Source organism: Plecotus auritus (genome assembly GCF_963455305.1).
Source record: "Plecotus auritus genome assembly, chromosome: 11".
NCBI classification, from domain to species: domain Eukaryota; kingdom Metazoa; phylum Chordata; class Mammalia; order Chiroptera; family Vespertilionidae; genus Plecotus; species Plecotus auritus.
In genome coordinates, this window is record NC_137777.1 from 39,825,375 (window position 1) to 39,847,265 (window position 21,891).

The following is a 21,891-nucleotide window of genomic DNA, read 5'->3' on the forward strand; positions in this document are numbered from 1 at the left end:
TCCTGATTTGAACCATCCAATTTTGTTCTGTTCCTGGAAAGCGTTGTGTGAGATCAGGGCCTTTCGACTCCCAGGCTCCCTATAATTTTTTCCCAGCAGCGTGCATACAGCTTGGAGCGTTGGGACCCTCACCATATCCAGAGCAATATGGACAATGTCCGTGATAAGTAGAGATGCAGGGTGAGTCAGAGCATCCTGCAGGACTGAGAGTGGCCAACGAGGGTTTGCTAATTTGTTTCAGGGCTAAACCAAGAAAGGGGGAAAACAAGGTAAGTTCTGGAGGCATGGTATGCAGCGATGTGACTATAATTGACAATATTGTACATGTACTTGTTTCACTCATGCTCTGCTGTATCCACCCTAAAATGGGTTGCAAGAACTTGAATGAAACTCAGAGGTAATTTAGTTCAGTTCCCTTAGACCCACAAGATTAAACTGACTCGCTGAAGTGACACATTCGATGTTCTAATGGGAAGACCAGGCGTCAGGACCTTGATCCTTGGGGCTCTCTCCAGTGTGCGACTCTAACTCATGGGTTCGGTCCAGGATGAAATTGCACATCGTAAGGCTTTGCCCATGACAAGTGTCTGACCTTTTGTTCAGCCCAGCAGGCCTGCTTCATTCAGGGAGAGGAGATATGTTCTTGGAAACTAAGACAGATTCTGAAGCCAACCTTCTCCCCGGGGGTCCAGACACTTAGGTAATAGTGGAATTTATAGTGAGTCATCCTACAAAATTAAAGGCATTTTTTTCAAGGGTAACAAGGACTTATCCAGATACTTAGTGTGGAAAACAAATATTGATGTGCCCATTAGTAAATCAGAAAAATTATAAGTGAATGACTAAAATGGCAGTGATAGGATCTACAGAGTTTAAATTTATCTTTGATGGGAGCATATTGAAGTGTCTGAGACAATTAGGAAGCAAAGATGTCTTTGTGACAATAATTATTGATCTAACCAGGGACAGTGACACATTTGAAAATAAACACATAAGCATATCAAGATGACAGGCACCTTAGGAAATTAAGAGAACTGGTGAGTAGGTATTAAACCAGCATAATTATTCATGAGCCACTAGACTAGTCGGAAAAGAGCCAGCATATAAAGATTTTATTGTTGTCTTAATAATGAATATATTATTTGGAACATTTAGCTGAGAACCGAAGAAAAATAATGAAGGAAACTGAAATATGTATTAGACATTAATATCCATCGAGAGAAAAGCACAAAGCAGCAATTAGATTTACGAAGAACAGCTCAGAGAAGACAAATTACTAAGAGGTTTATTTTGGGAGGAATCCAGAATACATGGATTTAAATGAATCGAATTGATCCAATATTATATTTACTGTTGTATGACATGATTTTTCTTTTTCAGAACTGAGGCATATTTTTGGACTGGCTATAGCCTAAATTTTTCTAAACTTACTCATGGAAAATATGAGTCCACAACCACTTAAATGTTCGAGAAAGGGAAAATACAGTAACATGTCTATTGCATTTTATGTTCTGACAAGTGAACTGGGAATGACATTGGATTATCGATCATACGAATGAATATCCTGCCTGACTCTATGCTCAACATTTTTTTTAGCTTGCATTTCTTGCGAGGGTATAGACATATGTGTGAAACCTGGCCTAGTTTTAAGGTAAAGTGATAAGCCATGTTTCAGAGGTAGCATCAAGTGTTAGCCAAAACCCTGAACAAAGACTGAGGACACCTAGAGTCACGTCCTAGCTCAGTCGGCCTTTCCTTTGTTTTGAGAACTTGTGGAGAGGCCAGTTTTCCAACCGACAAAATGTAGAGATTGGACTAGAAGGATTCCTAAGTTTTCTTTCCGGTTCAAAATTATACTGTCATCTTATATGACCACTGCAGTTATCATACTGATTCACTTAAAAATTGTAGTGTTCAAATTATAATCAGAGCACATGATACATGAAATCACATGTGAATTAAATTTAGTTTTGCTAATTCTACATATCACTGAAGTATAAAGGGCAGTATTTAACAGAGATCTGCAGTACAACTTTTTGTAGAGTATTCTTTTGTAACAAAACAATTTATACAAATTAGTCAACTTTTCTAATTTCATGTCTTTTATATTATAAAATTTATTCATGTTACTTATGGCAAGTATATTTATTCTCTAATATAGGATTTTGTAATGGTAGAGTTCACTTAAAGTAAGGCAAACTAATATTCTTCTTCCTATGAGTACATAACATAAGACATAGCATTCCACATTATGCTATTTATTGAGCATTCTTAGAACTTCACTAGATACTGGGCTGAGAAGAGATATAAAATAAGATCCCTGTCTTCATTAGACTTACAATCTAATTGGCGAAACCAGATGGGTTGACGTAAGAGGAAATCATAATTTTTACTTGTTTTAAAATGATGTGTATTATTAGTTATGACCAGTGAAATCCTGTGACCCAAATCTATCCATTACATAAAGTAAAAAAGCTCAATTAGTATATCATTTTTTATATTGAATAAGATTTAACTTCTTCACAGCCTCAGAAATCTTTTGTGTAGTTAACTATTGCTGATTTAAGATAAATACCTTTGCCCTGGCCATTGTAACTCAATGGTTAGAGCATTGGCCTGTGCACCAGAGGGTCATAGGTTCAATTCTGGGTCAAGGGCATGTACCTGGGTTGCAGGTTCAATCCCCAGCCCAGTTGGGGTGTGCGTGGGAAGCAGCCAATCGATGTGTCTCTCTCACATATTTTTTCTCTCTTTATCTCTCTCTCCCTTCCTACTTTATATATATATATATATTTGATTTCAGAGAGGAAGGGAGAAGGGAAAGAGATATAGAAACATCCATGATAAGAGAGAATCATGGATCAGCTGCCTCCTGCACACCCCCTACTGGGGATCGAGCCCACACCTCAGGCATGTGCTCTTGATCAGGAATTGAACCCAGGACCCTTCAGTCCTCAGGCCGATGCTCTATCCACTGAGCCAAACCAGCTGGGGCCTCCTTCCCTTTTACTCTCTCTAAAAACCAATAGAAAAGAATATCCCTTGGGTGAGGATTAACAATAACAACAATAGTAATATAATAAACTAAAACAAATACCTTTACTTCAAATAGCTCAAGGAAACTTTCCTATGTATTATGGCACAAACAGTCCTGGACAGAGTAGCATGGCCTAAAGTAAAAAATAATTATAACCAAGTCTTTGTGATCTTTCTCCTGGCACCAACAGCTGTGAAGGGACGTGTTCGGCGGCATCGCAGAGAGACAGTCATACGGAAGGGCGGGTCGGTGGCGTGTTGGTGATATATTCAGATAGCACAGCAGTAAGTGAAGTTGAATGCCAGCACCAAAGGGGAGAAAAACTTCAAACTCCCCATAATACAATGGCAATATGGGCAAGAAAATGAAATTCACCTTAGGGAGGGAGGAAGAGATTTAAAACATCTGGAGGGAAATCATTAGAAGGCCAGATAATCAATTGCAGAGTGCTGCCAGGGGTGATTACAAATGAGTCTCAACATCAGGAGGCAACAAAAAAGGCCAGAGTCCCTCGAAGCTGCCAACACTGGGGTGTCGCTTTGTGAGGCATGAGGTCCTGGTTTCTTGGAACAAGTGTGATGGGCAAGGGCACATCTGGAAAACTGATACATTCTTTGCACTCCATTAACACAAAGACACCGAAAACCTGGAGGGAGTTCTGACGTGAATGACAAGCACAGTAAAGAGACTTGTAGAAATAGTTTCTAAGAGGAGGATGAAAGGGCAGGGAATAGCCATGGCAATGGGTAGAAACAGTACCAAATATTAGTAGTCTCTCGAGGGAAACAATGAAGGAACGGCTTGGCATGGCTGCCCTGGGAGGAAAAAAACAAAAAATAAAACTAAGAGGAACAGGAACACTTGTATAATGCATCGAGCTGGGGAAAGGAAGCCAAATGGGAGAGAATGTGTTGCCACAAAATCCATCAGATCAGAAAAGAAAATATTGTAACCTCTCAGGAAATGTTTTCAAACGCACAAGTGCAGAGATCTGGGACGAGAGTTCCTTGCACCACGGAATGGTCAATTATTTACAATCAGAACACGGATTTGAAAGGATGGAAGTAATAGTGATGCTAATAATAACAGCAGCAGTAGCAGCACTTAAAAAGCTCTTGTTATGGGCCAGGCACTGTGTTGAGCACTTGATGTTTGCATTAACTCATTTAATCCTGACCAGAATGCTGCCACTGTTACTATTATCATCTTCATGGTTTTAGGAAAGGGAATCGGAGGTAGAGTTAAGTAACTTGCCGGTGGACACATAGCCAAGCAAATAGCAAGCCAGGATTGGAACCCAGGCAGGCTGGCTCCAGGGTTTATATCCCAAACCATTACGCTCTTTTACTTCTTTGAAAACCAAAGGAGAGGAAAATGGAATAAACCCCCAGGGATGAGGCACAGGCCAGAGGAAAGAGCTGGGCCTGAGGTTATTAAGTGGAAGATTCTGGAAACAGCCCCCTTCTGGAGTGACGTTGTTGGGCTGTGGTGTTGGTCGGCTGCCTGTGACTCCAAGTCATGTTGCTTTCGTCGGAAAAGGAAACTCATCTTGTGGTTCTGTGTGAAAAGGTGGTTAGTCTCTGCAGACAAGAACCCGTCATTAGAAGAATTCCTACTACACGGTCAGCTGGGAGGGAAATCCTGAGTCAGACCTGACGTGAGAGCCTCTGACACTTTGTCCTACCCCCCTGGAGCTGCCCCGGGCCCTGGCAGAATCCGCAGGCTGTGGGCGTTTGGCTAAGGGACAGTTTGATCCATTCACTCACTCACAGATTCAACAGATAAATATTCACTCAACAAATAAGTAGGCATTGCCTTGTTCCTCAGACTGAAGTCAGCTCTTAAAAAAAAAAATCAGTCTGAGAAACATTAACTTCAGCAACTCTGGAGCTCTATTGTATGAAAATATTTCGACCAAATCAGCATTAAAGTTATAACCCAAGTGAAAACACAAAATGTAACAAGTCTGGAACCTATGGAATCCCCAGAATGCATGGGGATCCATAAACCCCAGTTCAAGAAACAAAACTTATGCAGCCCCTATACTATGGGCAAGGATGGAGAGGGGGTACAGAGATGAGGCCAAGGTAATGCTTGTCCTCAAAAAACTTATAGTCTAAGAAGGGTTAGGCTCACATATGAACTTGACTCTACCACTAGGAAGAAAGAGAGGATGTCGTTAGAGCCACAGACACAAATTGCTGTGGGATTGGGGTGAAATGGCATGTGCTCTGACCTTGACAGAGAGAGGGAGATGAAGACAGTAGCACAGGAGAGGTAGAGAGATGCAGACCAGAGCTGCAGAGAGGGACATGAGCCGAGAAGGGCAGGTGGACTTGGAGAGTGATTTTGTGCAGACCCAAGGAAGGCTGAGGATAGCACTCTATCAAATTAAACTGGATCCTGCAGGCAACAAGGGTTCACCTAGACTGTGAGAAGAGGGTCATGTGACCAGAGCTGGTCTTCAGGAAGGTGGTACTGAGAGTGGAAAGACCTGGAGCCTGGCAAGCAAAGCTGGCCAGGAGACCGGGCATCTGTGGGGGATCACATAATCAGAGAGGGAGGCAAGGTTCGAGAGCCATCACCCAGGTAGAACCTACAGGCGGTGGCAACTGCATGGCGAGGGGCAGGTGCAATCAGGGAAGGCTCTGGGTTGCCAAGCGTGTTATGCAGCAGGGAGATTATACCACTCAGAGAATTAAAGGATAGCGGAGAAGTAAGTTTAAAAGGGAAAATTATTAATTCCGTTTGGATGACTGTGTTAAAGGCAAGTAAAACATTCAGATGGAGATAATCTACAGATAGTTACACATCAGAGATGAGAGCAAGGTAAATAGCTATCCGTTAAAGTCACGGAAATGACGTACCGTGGATAAGGTGATGATGGAGAAATATGTGCTTTAAGACGATAGCAGGGAAGTGCCTGGATTCTAGCGTCCGTTTTCATCCCAAGCCAGTCATCCGGGAACCACCTGTTTTCATTGTGTAAGTGAAGGCACCTGCAAAACCTGCCTAATGAAGCTGGGAAGTGGCTTTGACCTGGAAGGCACAGGACATGCTCTCTCCCTAAATTAAAGAGGGAGGCCTTTTAAAAATCAGAAAAATTAAAACATGCATGCATGTGTGTATGTATGTGTAGATCTAGATGTGTGTGTACACATATACTTCACTATACACATATGTATTCCCATATATACATATATAAAATAAAATGTTCTCTAGTCCTTCATACTTGAGGGGAAGGCTATGTATGTGTCTAATAGGGTGATCAAACACTTAGGTTTACCCTGAATAGTGCTTGTTTATATCTGTTTCCTTTATACCAAAAGGAAAATGTGTGTATGTATGTCACTTTGCCAAAAGATTGGGGTATGACACTAACATTATTTTGACATCCACTGCCCAAGGTTAACTTTTCTTCTACCGTCTCTTTTTCAAGCCATCGTTTCATATTTTTGCATTTATACATTTATTTATGATTAATCATTTCACATGAGAACATAATCCTTTTTTTTCTCTCATTGCAGCCTTTTTTGGAAAATACCTCAATGAATATAATGGCAGCTACATCCCTCCTGGGTGGCGAGAATGGCTTGGATTAATCAAGAATTCTCGTTTCTATAATTACACTGTTTGTCGCAATGGCATCAAAGAAAAGCATGGATTTGATTATGCAAAGGTAATTTTCAGGCACTTTTACACGGCATCAATTTACTTGGTGCATAATGGAGAACAGCCATTTTCAGCAAATTAACCTATCCGCAAGATTGGCTTTCTATGTTCTCACAATGTTAGAATGAGAAATTTTAAGGTAATTTTAAAACTCCAGGCAAGAAAAGACTCTCAAGGAACACTGACTTTATATAGTGATTTTTTTTCCCCTCATTAGAACCCTAGGCAATCAGCCTTTGATGAAAGGATCATCAAGAAAATCATAGATACCTCCACTCTGTCTTGTGATAATTTTTGGTTTCCCTCCCACACCCAGAGGACTTGTCCACATAATCAAATGTTCATCTTTGTACTATTTTGCTTTTCACTGGGATGAAAGTCAATTTTGTCTTCAGATTTAGATGTAAAAATAAGAGCAAACAAGTGGAATAATCAGAGGTTGGGGACCCACACGCCTCCCTGGGACTCCTGTCTGACCAACCTTAGCTATGAGACCAGGACACCTGCCCCAGGGCAGCTTGAGTCCACAAGTGTCTCTCAAACTGTCAATCCTAAGATTTCCAAATCAGTTCATAGAAACTGGAATTGGCGTGCCCCACGGCCCCCTAACAAATGGATCCTAGATTGGACTTTAAAATTCCCAAGGGTTCTGTGATTGCCAGTGTAAATAAGACAATTTTCAGATCACAGGAGTGAAGGGGAAAAATACCTTTGAATTTAGCCTGCTAATTAGCCTAAAATAGCCTCTTCCCTTCTGGCCATACTCACCTCTTCCTCATTCCCCTAAAAGAAGCCTCACATCCGCTCTACGTAGCACAGATCACTACAAAAGAGCCACTGGTAGAAATGACAAGGAGGGAACTTGATTTAATTCAGGCACATTGCTGCCTTGATGTTTGGCCTGATTTAAGCACAAGGAACTTGGTGGGAGATAAGGTTTAAGTGTCCTCTTTCATACCCTTCAGAAATCAGTGAATGCAAATGAATTCACAAACATTCCTAATAAAGTTTCCAGACTCATCAAAGTTGAGAGCTAGCTGGCAGGGACCTTGGAGGCAGATCCGAGCTGCATCCTACAACGTGCACGGATTGTCACCGCTATCATTTTTTATCTGTGGGGATGCTTTCATGCTCCTTGTTCTAGCGATTAACCTCTCTTTCCCTGTTGTCCTAAGGAGAGCAATGTAATCAAGATTCCCTCCAAAGACTAAATCAGCGTAACTTGCCCATTACCACCGCTGATTAAGTGTCAAAGACAACTGTGTCCAAAAAGAATATATATCTTTTTTTTTTTTTTTTTTTAGTGGGGAAAGGAATGAAACAGACACTCCCATAGAAAAAGGTGCTACCCTGTGGGCTGGTCCTAACAATGGCATGTGACACAGATTTCGTCCCCTGGGCGCTGCTTTTGCAGCTGTTCTGGTCCTTAAATCTACATGGGATTCGTCATGCCTGGAAGCCCCTGCCACTGTAAACCTTGCCCGGGCACTTTCTGACATTTAGGCTGAAACTCTAGGCCACTGACACACACTTAGAGAGGCAGGTGGTTTAATTTAAGTTTTCATCTTTTCTTTCCTTTTCATTCCCTTCTAGACTTGCATCAGCCCCTGGGACTGGGGGTTAAGTCATTTTATTAACGTCAGGCTCTAATCCCAGCAGCTGTATCATTTTAGCTGTGCAATTAACGGAGGATAATCTGCAGGAAATCAACTGCTTCCCATATTTTAGTGTTTCAAGTACATTAATTAATAAAATGTTACAGCTTTTCCTGTGCACCCAGATTTTGGCCAAGGTTTCCTTTAGCAATTATGGTATCATTCCTACAGGTGAATTTTTAATTTAAAAGAAAAGATCTTTTGTTTGTTCGTACGTGTGTGTGTGTGTGTGTGTGTGTGTGTGTGTTCTGGAACTGTGAATGTGTAGTGGGTGTTGGTGTTTCCTGCCCTTGAAGTAATTAAATTTTTGTCAATGGATTACATCAACGAAATCTGAGAATGAAATATGTATCCGGTGTATTATGTGCTCTAGCATTTGGGTTGCCAGATCTGATCATTATCTTGGGCAAACAGGACTTGACTTTTTTCTTGCCTAATTGCTAAGTTGTGCATTACTTAAAATACATTTTACCACGCTCGTGACCCTAGAAAGTCCCTGGCAACTGGCTTGTTGCCTTGGGAAGTCCAGTGTCCCTTCCCGCTTTAGACCTTACCTCGTCATTCAGTGAGTTGCTTCTGAGGAAAGCAGTATTCAAATGTGATCTGATGAATTGTCACCTTTTGTAATTTCTGTTTTGTGTCAAATATATGTTTCAGGACTACTTCACAGACTTAATCACTAACGAGAGCATTAATTACTTCAAAATGTCTAAGAGAATGTATCCCCATAGGCCCATTATGATGGTGATCAGCCACGCTGCGCCCCACGGCCCCGAGGACTCGGCCCCACAGTTTTCAAAACTGTACCCCAATGCTTCCCAACACATGTGAGTAATACCATCGGCTCTGGGACCTACTGAACATGGGCCTCTCCTTTGCTCCCCACCCTGCTTCTCTCCTCACCCCATTTCCTTCCACACGACAGGAACATCAGCTTGGAACAGGCATGCAACCAAGGGCCTCGTCTAGATTGTCTGATTAGGAACCCCATTTCTAACATTTGTAAGTTGCTAAAAGGAAAGCAAAGAAGCACACAGGGTGAATGAGGCTGTTTTTATCAAGCATCCCCTTCAGTTACCTTAATATTCATGAGTATCGTCTAATAATAATGATGATCAAACTGTTTGCTTTGCATAGCAGCAGAGTGGTGACTGGGTCTGGTTACAGAAACATGGTTCATTTTCTAAAGAAAACTGTGAAACAGCGTTGCTGCAGACGTGCAGTTAGGACTGCGCCAGAAAGCAGCAGGAGGGGCCTTGCCCGAGAGGTCTGCCCAGGTCACAGCTTTAAAATAACCTGCTGTTTCTTTTTGAGAGGAGGGGCCGGAGAGACATGGAAACTGGAGGGACTGTGCGGAGAGCAGAAAGCTGTGTTATGCTGAGAGTGCTCCGTAGCCAAGGGTGGGAAAGTCTGGGTGCTTTGGCAGCAGAGAACCTGATTTTGGTGTTGACTCTGTGGACACATTTCCTTCCTACCTGTTGTAATAATATGCAGTCTTCCCCACAGAGCCTTTGGCTCGGGGTTTGCTCCAAGTTTGGCCCTCAAGGAGGTTGGGAACAGGAATTGATATTTGTTTATCATTAAAGCTTGTGCTTAAATACCATCCTTTTTTATCCACACTGATGTTCTAGCTGTGCTCCTGGACAAAAGAACATAGATGAGATGTGCAGCTGACCTGTGGGGGTTAGGGATGCTGAGCACTGAGCAATAGAAAATCCATGTATAAGTTTTTACTCCCCCAAAACCTAACCACAGTGTCCTCTTGCTATTGGTTCCAGAACGCCCTCCCCCACTGTGGATACCAAAATCTGCTCAAGTCCCTTATATAAAATGGGGTAGAACAATGCATACAGTTGCCTCTCCACGGATTCCCATTCACGGATTGAAAATACTGTTTTCGATCCATATTTGGTTGAATCCATGATGCAAAGCGCAGGGATACCGAGGACCAACTGTGTATCTATCGCATAAGTGAACCAGTGCAGTGTTGTTCAAGGGCCAACTGTGCTTCCTGTGTAAAGAGAGGAGTAACTGCTGAAGGCACTCTAGTTCAGCAGTAGCCAATTGGTGGTCCGTGGACCACTGGTGGTCCGTGAGGTCCGAAAGGTTGGCGACCGCTGCTCTAGTTGCTGTCATTACACATGCATGGAGGACATTCTTGTGCGCTTATTCTGTCTCTAATTATAGCTAACAGACCGACAACTCCTGGTCAGTAGGATATAGATCGTTTCTATGTATCAAGTGACTTAGAAAGGAGAGAGGTTAGAGCTTACTGAGGAGAGGAACTAACAATAAATAGGGAGCCAGGGTGGATAACCTACCAAACATGCCCAGACACTTGGAGGGCAGAAGTGTTTTAATGCACTAAATATTGTCAACAAATAAAGAGGAGTGCCCCATACCTGGCTGGCATGGCTCAGTGGTTGAGCATTGACCTATGAACCAGGAGGTCACAGTTCAATTCATGGTCAGGGCACATGCCCAGATTGCAGGCTCAATCCCCAGTGATTGGGGGCGGGGGGGGGGGGGGAACGTGTAGGAGGCAGCCAATCAGTGATTCTCTCTCATCATTGATGTTTCTCCCTTCCCCTCTGAAATCAATAAAAATTAATTTTTTAAAAAGAGGGGTGTCCCAGCCCCTGGGGAGCCCCTGTGTTTTGGAACTGACCCTGTGGATGGACATGCAAACCTCTGAAGATTTTCCCTACATATAACCATGGTGCAAAATTCAGGAGTGAAGCCCACGAGTGGCAAGCGCCTCTCCATTATAAAGTTAGGACCCAGCTGGTCCAGTGAAGGAAAACGGGCTTTGCAAGGTTCTTCCTGTGCTGGGACCCACTTTCCCTTTCCTTTTGAGTCAGAAATCATCATATGTGATGGCTTCCTTTGTTGCATTAGCATTAGTCAGCCTAAGCAGTGGTTCTCAACTTTTCTAATGCCGCGACCCTTTAATACAGTTCCCCATGTTGTGGTGACCCTGCTAGCGGTTCTCAACCTGTGGGTCGCTACTGTTATGAATTGTAATGTAAATATCTGTGTTTTCCGATGGTCTTAGGCGACCCTGCTAGCGGTTCTCAACCTGTGGGTCGCGACCCACATATTGAGAACTGCTGGTGTAGAGCCTAAGACCAACGGAAAACACGGGTATTTACATTACGATTCATTAACAGTAGCAAAATTACAGTTATGAAGTAGCAACGAAAATAATTTTATGGTTGGGGGTCACCACAACATGAGGAACTGTATTAAAGGGTCGCGGCGTTAGAAAGGCTGAGAACCACTAAGGTGACTTGGTACACCTATAAATTTTACCGGTGTTTTCTCAGATTTGAGAAGGGGTTGGCAAAGGGTTTTGTGGCTCCCTAGGGTCCCTGCCTTTGAAGCCCCAGGCCACACCTACAGGAAAGTCAGCCACAGGTCAACAGGTCTGTCTGGCAGCTCAGTGTCAAGCACAGACAGCAATCGCATGGGGGGAGAAGTCTGCAGAGTTCTCAGGGCCCCGATGATAGCTAAAAAAGCATCTCTGATTCCAACACCTAAAAATTCTGTTTAGTTCCACTAATATTTATGAGTGCCACTTGTGACACTCTGCTGAACAGCAGATAGACATGAGGAAGATATAGTTGTTGACATTAGAGAACCAATAAGCTCAAACAGGGATTGGCCCACGGGGGCCGAATCCAACTTGCCAATAGTTTGTATTAATAAAGTTTTATTGAAGCACGGCCACATCCATTTATTTAGGTACTGTCTATGGCTGCTTTCACAATACAACAGCAGAGTTGAGTAGTTGTGGCAGGTACTGGGTGGCCTGGAGTGCCTAAAATAGTACTTACTATCTGGTCCTTTACAGAATAAGTTTGCCCCAGATCCCTGCTCTAGGCAACTGTCCAATTAGCCACATCACCAGTAGGACCAGAAGTGGTAAAACCTCAGAGGGGACTATGGAAATTTGGAGGAGGATGTGTTCACATCTTTTGGGGGACCAGGAAAAATGCATGGGCCAGGAGGCATTCAAAGTGGGCCTCAAAGGATGGATAAAATTCCTGTAGCCAGTTCTACAGAGTGGGTTGATGATTTCAGAAAGAGAATGGGGCTCAAACAAGTGGTCACCACGTAAGTGAGGTGATCTCAGATGTGACTTAGGAAGTGGAGAATGGGATGCAAGGAAAGCAAGGTGGGGGGAGATAAAGCTAGAAAGGGAATGAGCAGAATGTTGAGGACGAGTGAATTTGTACATAACTGTAAGCAGACAGTCACTGGGGGTTATTTAGTAGGGTAGTGGCATAATATCTGACTCGGTCACTTTTACATGGAAATAGTGTCAGTTATTCTTTAGTTTAAATGAGCCACCTGTAAGCCTTATTAGTGAGTTCATAAAGTGAAATCTACACCTGGCAGAGGGAAGAGTGTTCAGATCTTAAAGACATGCAAGCATGGGTTCCCATCTCAGCTGTCCTCACTAGGGCTGGGAGCAATTTCTTTTAAAAAAATATTTTTTTTTATTGATTTTTTGAGAGAGAGGAAGGCAGAGTGATGGAGAGAGAGAAACATCAATGTGAGAGTGTAACATCCATCATCCATTAGCTGCCTCCTAATGCCCCTGCACCTCCCCGTACTAGGGATCGAGCCCGAAACCCAGGCATGTTCCCTGACCAGGAATCAAACTGGCAACCCTTTAGTGCACGAATGTCACTCAACCTACTGAGCCACACCAGCCAGGGCAGGGGCAATTTCTTTAACCTCTCAGAAGTTCCATGGTCTCATCTGCAAAATGGGGATAAATTAGCACCTTGACATGATGTCATGCATGAAAATCAAGAGAAGCAGCATAGCTGAAGTCCCCAGATAGGTCCTGGGACATAGAAGTCACTTCACTGATGTTAATTCTTGTCGATTCTTTCTATTAAGATGAACCATATAACACTGCTCTTTCTTTTTCTTTTTTTTTATTCTTTATTGATTAAAGTATTACATAGTCTCCTTTTTCCCCCATTGACCTCTCCCCAGTCACTCGCACCTCACAGCACATGCCCTCACCCTCCTAATGTCTGTGTTCATTGGTTATGCCAGTGGTCGGCAAACTGCGGCTCGCAAGCCGCGGTTTGCCGCTCTGTTGACTAATGAGTTTGCCGACCACTGACCTAGACTCTCGATTCCAATAATTACAGGCTGTTGTTGTTCCTTGTGATTAAGCCCCTATCCCAGTGGTCAGCAAACTCATTAGTCAACAGAGCGGCAGTTTGCCGACCACTGGGTTATGCTTATGTGCATGCATACAACCAAAGGACTTGTATACATGCATATAAACACCGCTCTTTCTTGTTTTATCTTTGACCTATGAAAAATGCAATCTTATTTGGTTCAACTTAATGTTTAGGGGGAGCAGCTAGAGAAATGACAGACTGATACTTGCCCATTGTGACATGGCAAACCTCTTGACACGCTAAGACTCACATTGGGATGCGCCTCCCGCACCTGGCCATTCTGAAAACACAGGCTAAGCACCGAGATGGGCTGTGTTATCCCTTCCAGGTGCAAAACCGGTGCTACGGGCAAGTGCCAGTTTGGAGCACAGCCTTAGCCGCAGAAAATGAAAATTCATGTGGTTGGTTGAGTGACTGAGCTTGTACCTGCTGCTAACCTGTGGGGTTTGGTGTCCCTCGTCCCCACAGCCCTTAGATCCTTGGGTTGCTGGCATCTTTGTTGCAAAGTCCTCCGGGCTGCCGCTGGGGGAAGGGGCTGGAGAGAGTCAGTGTGCATGTCTTGTTACTGTGAGTGACGGCACCGGTTCACAGTTCCGTCCGCAGACAAAGGGAGTGAGACAAATGAAGGACGGGCTGCCATTTGGGGTGCACGGAGCTCCTGAATGGCCGGTGTCCTTAGCGCATGAGCAACACGTTGGAGCGAGGGGATGGCAGCAGTGACGTCCGCTGCAGAAAGCTTTGGCAGGCCCAGGGACAACAGAGCAAGAAGCTGCAGACTGACCCCCACGGCGGGACCCAAGTAATGCGGACGCTTTCCTTCAGGTCGCCTTCCTTGGTGGTCAGGCATTACTGAGACGCCTTTCAGCCGGCTTTGGGTTATGGCTCTGTGACCCGCTCAGCCCCGAGCCAATGTATCATGTTTGCACGGTGCTTGCCGGTCCCAACAAAGGATGAAGCCAGGCCAACACTGGCTTGTTGGCTTTACAAACGGAGGCTAGAGGTTATTATGCCCACCAGCTAAGAATGAGAGCGGACTCCCGGCCACTCGGGACAGAGGCACTGTTTGAGCAGACAGCAGCCCAGCCGCTCCTGGCCTCCGAGACATCTGAGGGCGCCGCCGTCATAACAGCACACAGAGCCAGCCCTGTTGCAAAGCCCTTCACTGTGGCTAAGACCCTGTTGTGCTTTTCAGTAAGTTACCTGGCCAGTATCCTCCGAGTAGGGCTGTGCCTCACTCTGGCTTTGACGTAACGTCTGGCCCCTGGCCTCAGTGATGTCAGGATATGCACCTGTGACAGGGAGGCTCCACATTCCACGCTCCCTTATCACCTTCCTGCCATCGATGTGCCTATCAGCTTAAAACACTGTCGTGTGTGTTTCAGTTCCACATTCTTTCTTCCCATACCTGGGAACGTGCGGCCGTGTGTGTGAACGCACAGGTTCAGGCGAAATCTACAATCTCCGCAGAACAGCCCATGTCCACTAATGTGCGAGAATCGTTCTGAAAGGGGAGCTTTCGGCTGAACACAGTGTGTTAAATGGGAAGCTATCCCTGTGTAAGCCTCCAAAGTTTTTGAAACACCTTTATGATCTGAAGTTGGGAAAAAACGTCTCGCCTTAAAAAGAAGTTGCGCATTCTTACTTTATTTCTTCCACAAATACGTAAAAGGAAATTCTTTCAAAGGTGAGAGAATTTTTAATTCTCCATAAAAATTTCTGATTTGGGCCGAACTAGTTGCCCATCTTTTCTGCTCATCCCGGTCCCTGAAGTCCAAGTGCACACCTCCAGGGGGACAGCGTTCACACCAAATACCATGGAAATGGAGTGATGCAGGGCAGCTCCGTCCTGAAAACAGAACCAAGTGTCTCATCTATACCTTCCAGTGCCCGGTGTGCATTGGTTAGCAAATAAATAAATGTGTTAACCCCTCCAATTAGCTGACATTAAAATGGTTTTTTAAAAATAATATAAAAATAGTTAAATAATCGGTTTTATGAATTAAAAAGGACACCTAAAATAGCATAATTCCATAAATTTTTAGATTAAAAAAAACGAAGACTTAAATTTTTTTTTTTTAATAAAAAGACCCCAAAATGGCTTTGCCCAGGTCACATAAGTAGATAGGGTCAAAGGTGGAGCCAAAACTCGATTCTCTTGGACCCAGGTGATGTCCCACCAGGCTTGCTCAGTACCCATCAAAGTCACAATTAATATTAGAAGCGGTTCCTGTGTGTGCATCGGCAAAATTCTAATTGGCATCGGCAACGTTGTTAGAAAACTCTTTAAATTAGTTTGGTAATGTAGCTATAATCAAGATCATTTGGTATTATTCTGCACGTGTTCAATTTTGCCTAAGTAAAGACATTTGAACACTTGTGGGGAATATCTCCACAAAGCCAATTAAGTAAGTTCAATTTCAGTGAAAGCTGAGATCGTGTGGCTTGGGAGATTAAGTATAGAATTTCCCATTTAATGCCTTGAGTGTGTGTCTTCAATCTGTGTAACTGGCTTATTCTGGGAACTGAGACCTATTTTATTTCTCAGGGAATGATGGTTCCGCTACCAATACGCTTTAAGACTTAGACCACTGGGGGGATTTTGTTGTTGGTTGAGACTAAACAACAAGTGAAGAAAACACACGTCAAACTGTAACACACTAGAAACATCTTTATTTTCACTGGTAACAACAAAGGCCACCAGTGGTAAGAATGAACTGCTAAGTTCCTTGCATTTCCCCAAGTGTGGATTTAATCTACAGCACATGCATTTCTTGAAACTATTTTTTTTGCTCGGAAGAATTATTCTCCTAAAATACCCACCCATCAAAAAGAAAGGGGATAGTGTTGATTTTCAGAATTCTTATTCCTGTTCCATCGATAAGCAATCCTGGAAAGAGAATCAAAGGCCAAAGAGAATTGGCATTGATGTGGAAGGCTGAACTGACAGATGTGGTGGGCTACAGGATCTGTGCTCTAACGGGCTGAGCAATAAAGTCCAACGAGTAGTGACTAGAGAAAAACAAGGTGCAGGCAAACTCACCGGGAAAAGTTAACACTGTCAGGTACTGGAATAGTCTGTTGAGGGCTCTGGGTATGTTTTCTGGAGAGTCTAAGGTCTGGAGCGCACTGTTCTGGACAAAACTCTTACCTGAAGAGACAACAGAAAGTCTCGACCAACCCAGGCATGTGGGACTATAACTCACACAGAATTTTGTGGGTTGTTTGTTTTTTTTTTAGGAAAGCAACAGAAACTCAAAAACGACAAGTTGGTTCTTTGTTCTCTCAATTTTAAAGCAAGTAGCCAGCGTTACCTGCCTTCTCGCTGACGCACCCAGGGTGCCGTGCAGGGTCAGACGTTATTCTGTATTTGCAACAAAAGCAGATGCTCAGCGTCTGGTGGGAGGGATCTGAATGGGAAGCAGGAGCTGCTGATGTTTTACATCAGGATGAAGGCGAAGGGTTTCAGGACTTACTTTCCCACAGAAAGAAATGTTTGTTTCCCTTCTCCTTTTGATGACTAGGACTTCAAGGTGCTTCTTGGGGACTGTGGCCATTGTGCCGTCGTGGAGGGAGCACTGGCCCCTGCACGTTCTTATGTCCACTTCACTTCCCCGTTTGTAAAATGGGACTAAGATGCCCTCCCTCACGACAATCAAATGAGCTAGACAATGAGCCCTTTCCCAGGCACCCGTAAGTGTGGCTCTGATGTGGTCCCAGGATTTGTTCTTTCGGTCACTGAAATCCCTTTCACCCTCACAAGGACTCTTTGAAGATATTCTACCCACTATATAGGTGAGGAAACAGAGGCTTAGAGAAAAAACGTTGCCCACCATCACACACTAATAAGTAACGGAGCAGGGATGAGAATTTGGGTCTGATTTCAAAACATTCCGGAACAATCGAATATGTGGTTTTCCACTTTTCCTTAAAACAATTCCCTGCTTCTTTCGCTGGCTTGTGTTCCAGCTGACCGCTCCAGTGGGTATGAATAATTGTAAGTCAATTCTTAGCTAGGGAGGCAGTCCTTAATTATCAGGGGGGACCGAAGGCTGCATCTTCCAGGAATTTGGCAGACCCCAGCAGGAGGCAACCACAGGCCTTTGGCAAAAGATCACTTTTCAACAACATTGTCAATTTCAGTGACCCCTGACCTTCCACCTGCAGGTCTCTGAACAGCTGCTGTGTTGTGGGAAGCAGTGGCAGTCTGTCTTCTTTTAAAAGGCAAATGCATACCCCCGCTCCCTGCCCCCTGCTGAGATCCACCTGGGATTTCAGCGGCAGAGCTGGGGGTCATCTCCCACATCCAGAAATTAAGCCAAAAAAAAAAAAAAAAAAAGGCAGCTTTGACAACTGACCTGAACTCTCCCTTTTAATATAAGCCAGGTTTGACATATGTCATTCTGTAAATCCGGGAGTCCAATTTGAGGCTTGTAATTTGCTGCTCCTCCAAGTGAGGTGGAGCCTTGCCAAGCACATCGAGGTAACCGGGGGAGATATAATTTGCCCGCTGTGAGCCCGCGTTGCAGTTCCCTATTGTAATTTTTATTTGTGTTGAGGTTTTGCGGTTTTTAAAGAGTCAACTAGATTTATTTTAAAATTAAGGTGGACCAACATCAAAGGCAGGCAGAGGAGGATGTTTAGGTATTATGAGGAAACCCCGTGTAATCTCTTAGAGCCGTGTTCTTTCTCAGGGTGCGTATCAGTAAATGGTTAGGGGCCTTTCACAGCCAACTTGCTACGTGTCTCTGACCTCAACCTACCCCCACGGGTGAAAATCCCTTTCCAATGGGATTTAGAAGCCCCCTCGCTCCTCCTCAGCCACTTAATCTAATCCTGTTTGTCACTCGACATGCTGCGTGAAGAATAAGAAACTCCAAGCTGTTGTCCTTTCCTACCGTTCAGGCTCCTGAGATACGAGTCCGATTGGGCAGTGGTTCCCTTTTAGATACTAGGTAGCCTTTCAGGCCAAAAAAACGGGACCATTTGGATCATGAGTCATTTACTTGGTAAAAGAGAAGAAAGTTTATATTGAAAGTTTCTCTTAAAAAGAATAGCAGGTGACACCTGAAACGCTTGTTTTGTTTGTTTTTTTATCCCACTTACTTATATAAAATGTATTTGTTTATTGGCTCATGTAGGAAACTCATGTGCTTCCTCTGTTCTAGGCACTTAAAGTGATAGAGATAGATAGATAGATAGAGATAGGTAGGGTGTAGATTGGTAGATACAGGCAGACAGATCAAGTTGTTCCTCAAAAAAAGCTTTTTAAGAGAGGTGCTATGATTCCCATTTACAGGTGAGCAAATTAAGCGACACCAGCTTCTTGCCCTCTACAAATGTGTCTCTTTAAAAGGGAGATAGATGAGCCCTAGCTGGTTTGGCTCAATGGGTAGAGCGTCGGTCTACAGACTGAAGGGTCCCAGGTTCGATTCCTTTCAAGGACACATACCCAGGTTGCAGGCTTGATCCCCAGTAGGGGGCGTGCAGGAGGCAGCTGATCAATGATTCTCTCTCATCATTGGTGTTTCTATCTCTCCCTCTCCTTTCCTCTCTGAAGTCAATAAAAAAAAATTTTTTTTGAAAAGAGAGAGATGAGCATAAGCTGTACAGTGTCTCTGTGCTCTGTGTTGTACTGGCTTTGGAGTTGTTGGGTGCCAAACAGATGTTCTGCAAATCCCCTGGCAGAAGAAAATGTACAATAACAGGTGGCATTTGTAGAGCTCGGTGTGCATGCAAACGCCCCAGGGCACAACCATGGGCTCACAGTGACGGGTGGTTTCTCTGGTCTTTTATAGTATAAATAATGCCACGGCGACACCTTCTGTCATTATGACCCACAGTCTTTCACTGATAGGATACTCCCAGAACAGAGAGAGGTGGTAACCAAATTTTTCAGTCAACATAGGCTGTTGCTTGTTCTTGAAACTGACTATTTGTAAAGTTGGGGGTTGTATGAAAAGCAATCTTGGAGGCAGGAAGTGGCCCTCACTTCACTTTTCTTTCATTTTGTTAGAGGAAGTGGGCTTTGGAATTGAATGCTATTTCTTCAGCTGCTAACTTTGTTAATCTGAAGAAATTATTTCATTTTGCTAAGCCTCAGTTTTCTCAGCTGTAAAATGGGAATGATAAACCTAATTAAAGAAGCTAATGTACATAAAACAGCACAATACCGGATGCATACCAAATTTTAATATTACTGCTTCTACATGCTTAATAAAATCTAAGGAGAAGGTTCAAGTACATTAGATTGTGATGGAGAGGTCAAATATACACAAATAATAGTGTGAGGATTGCTGTAGCATAGATATGTCCTTTGGGAAGATGAGGTGAGTGTCTCCTGGTTGAAGGAGTTGGGTAAAACTTCAAAGAGAAGGGTACTTCTTTTGTGGGTTTTCAGTGGAAAGTACTAGTATGCGATACCACTGGGATCTGCAATAGATTAAATATAGGCTTGCACTGACCTGCCCTGTAGTTAACAAAAATTATGCCTTGCATTGTTATTGTTTTGTCTATAAAGTAACAGTTTTATTGGTATTTATTGGTAAGCATGTATATTGCAGAATAGGCTTGGTTATAATTCCAGTAAATCCAATTATGTTCAGGGTAGCTATATATACAAGGTTAGGAATGAGAAAAACTCGTAGAGGCTAGATATACAAGGGTGGGTAAAAGTAGGTTAACAGTTGTGTGTATGTGAAACAGAGCTTATTCTTGTATTATTATTTATTAATTATTGTATTATTTCCAGACAAACAACTGTAAGCCTACTTTTGCCCACCCCATATAATTAATAATCTACAAAACACCCTAGTAAATTCAACGGAAAAAAAATGTGTTGAAATTATGATTCATCATTCCACATATTTGTGACCATATTTAATAGCCTAATTAGCAATAAAATTTTACGAGTTAACATCACCCTGGGAACATTACATTCCCTTCTACATTACCGAGTTTTATCTGTAGATTTGTAATGTTACCATAATCATCTTGATGTGTTTCCACAGTGAACCCAAATGAACTCACACTAATTAGATTTTTAGCTGCCAGTCTTGCTTTTGTGAAGTTGAATCCATATACTTTCAGAGGATGTGTGCTATTTGGGGTGGTGAATTCTTCAGATCTCCCTAAATTCACAGAGAGAAGACACATGGGAGAGGGAAATAATGTAGCTGAGTCTCAATTATCTTTCCTAAATGATAATTTCACCATCTTTAACTTGAGATGTTTCTCTAAGAGGCTAAAAAACATATAGTAAGACTCCTTTCTGGATATTTTCAGAACTCCTAGTTATAACTATGCACCAAATATGGATAAACACTGGATTATGCAGTACACGGGACCCATGCTGCCCATCCACATGGAATTTACAAACGTTCTACATCGCAAAAGGCTTCAGACTTTGATGTCAGTGGATGACTCCGTGGAAAGGGTAAGCACGTGAACTTGCCTCACTTACAGGTTTTTGTTCAACTTCCCATTCTTGTCCGACCTATTTTGTTATTTTTGTTTGGTTTGGTTTTTTTCCAGGAGAAGTGAAAGAGAAAACTTGTCAGCCCTCCCTTTTCTTATGCTCCCTTCTGTTATCTCTCTAGACTTGGTTCTTATGGAACCAATAGCAAAGAGGAAATAAAAATAAAAAATCATTATAAATTCAGGGCTACACCCACAAATACCTTCAGGAATTAAGCGAATAATGTAAATAACTAAAGCAAGTCCAGTAGAAGACAATAGGGAGTGGTGAGGATTGTGATAAACTTGAAATTAAGCTCCATCTAAAGCAAGGAACAACTACTCGGCTCCAGCTAATTTTTACCATGTAGCGTGTGGATCCAGAATTTCAAAAAATTTTATTTGAAATTTCATTAATTTTAAAACAACATAAGCCAAGCAAGACCTGCCTACAGGCTAAATCTACCTGGATCAGGCTCAGAAACAGCCTGTTTTTAACCCTGGACAAATAGCTGTAAGACTGATGATGTTAAAATTTGCTTTAACAATGAATTTTTCAAAGTAAAACCTATAAGTTTGGTGGTGGAGGTTGCTTTGTGTGTGTTTTGGGGTTTTTTTTCCCTTGCAAACAGGTGAACAAAAATATTTAAGGAGCATGAGCCAGATAAAAAAAATGTTACTTTTCAACTGTATTATTGGACTTTTTTCCTCCAAGATTGTAAGCAGCAAGAAAATGTAGTTAACATTTTGCATTTGTCGGTCCTACTAAAGCAACACTTAGCCTTTTACAAATAATGGGAAAAAGGTTTGGGGGAATCATTGCCATGCTGTTGCTGCCTTAGGCCATCACAACTGCTTCTGACTTGTC

The 21,891-nt window shown here is 43.0% G+C and overlaps 1 protein-coding gene across 9 annotated transcripts in view; it reads left to right on the forward strand.

The window, feature by feature from the left end:
* Positions 1-21,891, forward strand: part of SULF1 (sulfatase 1) — a 170,827-nt gene that overhangs the window by 101,998 nt on the left and 46,938 nt on the right. For 6 of the 9 annotated variants that reach the window (XM_080646253.1, XM_080646255.1, XM_080646248.1 and 3 more), the window contains 3 exons: positions 6,565-6,716; positions 9,022-9,191; positions 20,853-21,003. In XM_080646253.1, the coding sequence (XP_080502379.1) occupies positions 6,565-6,716; positions 9,022-9,191; positions 20,853-21,003 (473 nt within the window). The remainder of the gene's footprint in view (positions 1-6,564; positions 6,717-9,021; positions 9,192-20,852; positions 21,004-21,891) is intronic. The other 3 variants (XM_080646256.1, XM_080646252.1, XM_080646254.1) reach the window with 2 other exon arrangements.